This window comes from Triticum dicoccoides, chromosome 7A, assembly GCF_002162155.2.
Source record: "Triticum dicoccoides isolate Atlit2015 ecotype Zavitan chromosome 7A, WEW_v2.0, whole genome shotgun sequence".
Classification (NCBI taxonomy): domain Eukaryota; kingdom Viridiplantae; phylum Streptophyta; class Magnoliopsida; order Poales; family Poaceae; genus Triticum; species Triticum dicoccoides.
The window spans coordinates 341,884,287-341,888,170 of record NC_041392.1 but is presented as its reverse complement, the minus strand read 5'-3'; the positions used below and the strand labels follow the sequence as shown (position 1 = coordinate 341,888,170).

At 50.4% G+C, this 3,884-nt stretch overlaps 1 protein-coding gene across 1 annotated transcript in view; it reads right to left on the bottom strand.

Annotated features, from left to right (window-relative positions):
• Positions 1 to 1,614: 1,614 nt before the first annotated feature.
• Positions 1,615 to 3,884, bottom strand: part of LOC119333495 (vegetative cell wall protein gp1-like) — an 8,048-nt gene continuing 5,778 nt past the window's right edge. The window contains exons 6-7 of the mRNA XM_037606373.1: positions 2,498 to 3,222; positions 1,615 to 2,028 (exon numbers count right to left, since the gene is read on the bottom strand). Coding sequence (XP_037462270.1) covers positions 2,010 to 2,028; positions 2,498 to 3,222 — 744 coding nt within the window. The 3' untranslated portion in view covers positions 1,615 to 2,009. The remainder of the gene's footprint in view (positions 2,029 to 2,497; positions 3,223 to 3,884) is intronic.

Here is a 3,884-nt window from a genome sequence, read left to right as displayed (position 1 = left end):
GGCAGGTGCGCTCCACCATGAAGTACAGGGGTGTCGGGGAAAGCCATGGCGGCTCAGGATGGCAGCGCGCGGGAGGGGATTGGGGCGAGGTGTGGTGGTGGCAGAAGGCGGAGAGGGAGGTTGGGGCGTGTGATGTGCTGGCATGCGGGGAAGAAGGTGGGTAGGACGGGGGTGGGTGCGCTCGGGGTGGGGAACAGTGGGTGGTGGTTGTGGTTCCAGTCGGGGGCGGAGCAATGTTATCAGAATAAGCTCCGTTGTTATCATAATAAGACTCTTAAGAGTGTTATCATAATAGACCCACCCTATAGTTATTCAGAATAGTATTATATATACAGCCCGTCTATTCTGATAATATTATCAGAATAGTTATTTTGATAACACTTCCGCACTGCATGCTCAACGCGAGGGCACTGCACTTTCTTTAGCAAGAGCACTGCATTACAGAGACTAGTGAACTTCGTGCCGGAAAAAACTTTGTGTAGTGTTTTTTCGGTACTGTTTTCGCTCTAATTTTTTAATCGTTTATCGGAACGAGGCGTGTAATATATTGTTCCAAAGCTACGGATTAGGCGCAACTTCTCCATGTTGAACACTTTTCGAGATTCCCCGCGGTTTAAGAGCAGTTTCAAAAACGGTGCGGCCCATAAAGAGTGGCAGCGAGCGTTTTTTCGCGTTTTTTCTAAACCGCTCGTCGGAATGAGGCAAATGATACACCGTTGGATAGATATCATCGAGGCGCATCTTTTTCATAAGTATTGTTTTCTCTAATTCGTTATGGTTTAAGAGCAGTTTCAAATTTACTAAATCGCGGAATTCTGTTTTTCAAAAAAAATCAAATTTTCGGTACTGTTTTCGCTCCAGTTTTCACCGTTTGTCGAAATAAGGCGTAATATACCGTTGAAAAGCTATGGATGAGGCGCAACTTTCATATGTTGAAATGTTTTTGAGATTCCTTATGGTTTTAAGTTAATTTTGAAAATCATGCGGCGGACGACGAGTGGCAGCGGCCGTTTTTTTGCGAAATTTTTACAAATCGCTGATCGGAATGATTCAAACGATGCGCCGTTGGAAAGATATCGACGAGGCGCAACTTTTTCATGTAGAACACTCTCTGTAATTCTTTACGGATTAAGAGGAATTTCAAATTTACCGCAATGCGGACACTTTGTTTTTCGCGATACCCAAATCAACGAGTGAACTTCGCCCGACAGAAAACCGCACTGCATCGGACGAAAACCGCACTGCATCAGACAGTCAAGCGAACTTCATGATATTCATCCGACAGAAAGCCGCATTGCATTGGACGAAAACCGAATTGCATCAGACAGTCAAGCGAACTTCATGATCTTAGACGAGTTTTTGGGAGTTTTGGGAGTAAATGACCCACGACACTACGGAAAATGAACCACATAGGTTTTTGTTGTCCCCTTTCCAACTTCTTTTATGAACGAGAGTGGACCGCATGGATGAGGGCAAGTAAACCGCGACATGTAGCAAATTGAACTCCGTAATTATTTTGTGGCTTGTTAACTTTCCTTTTTTGTAATTTGATCTAGCATGGTCAATGTTAGTAAGCTGCATGAATGAGGCGAGCGGACTGCATTTAAAATTACTTTTTTTTCCACCATAATAATTTTACCTCACACCAACATTCGCTGAATAATTTAAAGAACAAGTGAACCTCACAAAACAAAAACAAAGTACTGCAAGAACAAGCTAACCAAACTACATGCACACTTTATGTTTTGCGCCACTGTCTATGGCTGCTGATGATGCTCATGGAGATAATACATTCACCCATTTGTTTTACACAGCCACACACATACATACACACAAAATCAACACTAGCTAGATCAAAAAAATCAGTTGAATAGGCGGGTTGCGTACTGCAAGCACCCACGCGCCGCACTGCACACGCCCACGGACGGTGACGCACACTCCATGGCCTGCGTGACTGCGGTGCTAAAACTACATATCATCATGTACCACACTGAATCACTTTTTTCTCTTTACACTTGCAACCAAAATCTGCAACAAATTAGAACATCTCTGTAACATGAGCAGAAATAAAAGTACAAAAAATTCACTGCAATTTTACATAGCGAACTGCATGGCACAAGTTAAACAAAAATAGAACTACGGAGTTAACTGAACTCCTACTCGTGGAGGTTCAGTGGCAATAACAGAAGAGGACGGCAATAAACAACTAAGCTAACTCCCTGTTCGTGCGAGCATGTCGGCGAGGACAGAGCAATGGAGGACACACATATCGGGGTTGGTGGGTGCTCAACTGTTGCACATACGTGGGAGCGAAGGAAGGGGGCTCAGTGGCCATGGATCTCGGCCGGAGTAGGAGAGGATGACCCCACCCGCGGCAGCGCACCGATGAACTGAAGCCATGGCCTGGCCAAACCGCATGGCCGCGCTAGCCGAACTGCTCGCTGGAATTACAGGGAAAACTTGCTTGAACCTCGCCGCCGATTGACCTCATTCGTACCTGCGGTGGTGTTTGGCAATGGAGCAGAAGAGGACGGGGGAGGCGGCCATCAGGGCAGCTGGTGGGAAGGGGCACGCCGGCAGTGGGGATCCCGCCATGGCCATGGGATGCGCCAGGGCGCCTGGGGCGGTGCAACCGGATCCGCGCCGTATGATGTAGCACCGGCGAGACATGGGAGGAAGGCTGCTGGCCAGTTGCGGCGGGGTATGGGGAGGAGAGGGCCATGGGAGGCTCACTGGATCTGGGGAGGAGAGGGCCACGGTGACATCAGTAGGCCGCGGGGACGGCAAACAGAGATCGGGGCAGCCCGATCCGGCGGAGAGGGAGGCCGGGGACGACCGTATCCGGCGCAAGGGAGGCCGGGGCGGCCCGATCTGGCGGCAAGGGAGGTTGGGGGTGGCCGATCCTCTGGCGAGGGATGCCGGGGAGGGCGGCGGTTGGCACGGAGATTCAAGGGCCTCTGGGGTGGGGCGGGGCCCTGGCAGCAGCAGCGGCGGCTTCAGGGCAAGGCGGAGGTGGCTCGGCGGATCGAGGCTGCGTTGGGTGGTCGGCGCGGCGGCGCGCAGAGGAAGGCAGGGCGATGCGGGGCTCTGGCAACCGTAGGAGGAAGAAGGTGGGAGAGGAGGTGGGTTGTGTGTGAGCGTGGGGTGCGTCGTGTTGGGCACTACTGGGGTAGGTGGTAGGTTTTGTCGCCGTGCAGTTCGGTTCGGCGCACTTGTGTAGTTCTTTTTTTTATCAGAATAAGCCAAGTGTTATCATAATAAGACTTTTAAGGGGTGTTATCATAATAGACCCACCCTATATATATATATATATATATTAATTGTTCATTAGTTCATCACAGAATATATATATAATGTCATCACATATACATGATGATACTTAACAACTAGGTACAATGCATAAAATTGAAAATGAACAATACTAAAACTAATAATCCCTCCCGGGGCCAGTATTCTGGCAACCCCTCGCCAACAGCTCCCTGGTGCGCGGCATATTCCCAGTGCGGAGGCAGTACTCCGCCTCCTCCGCCTCGCAGCGCTTGACGTACCGATCTGCCTTATACTGGCGACGCGCGCGAACGATCTTACCATTTCTTTGGGTGCCCACCAGAGCTCCTCGTCGGTGGCACGCTAGAGCTTATCGGCCCACCTCCACGCAGCGACAAGGCACCCAATACCTATGACCTTCCTCGCGAAGTACCCGTCTTCGTACACCTCCTCCGCACCACGATGCGCCCGCCTCCAAAACTCCGTAGCCTCCTTTGTCCAGGCGGCATCACGGGCTCCCTGGTACCCGGTTTCCTCCTTCGCCATCTCCTTCTTGAACGCCACTTGCCTTGATTTCTCAGCCGGCGCCAGCGACTTCCACAGACAAAGATTGTACT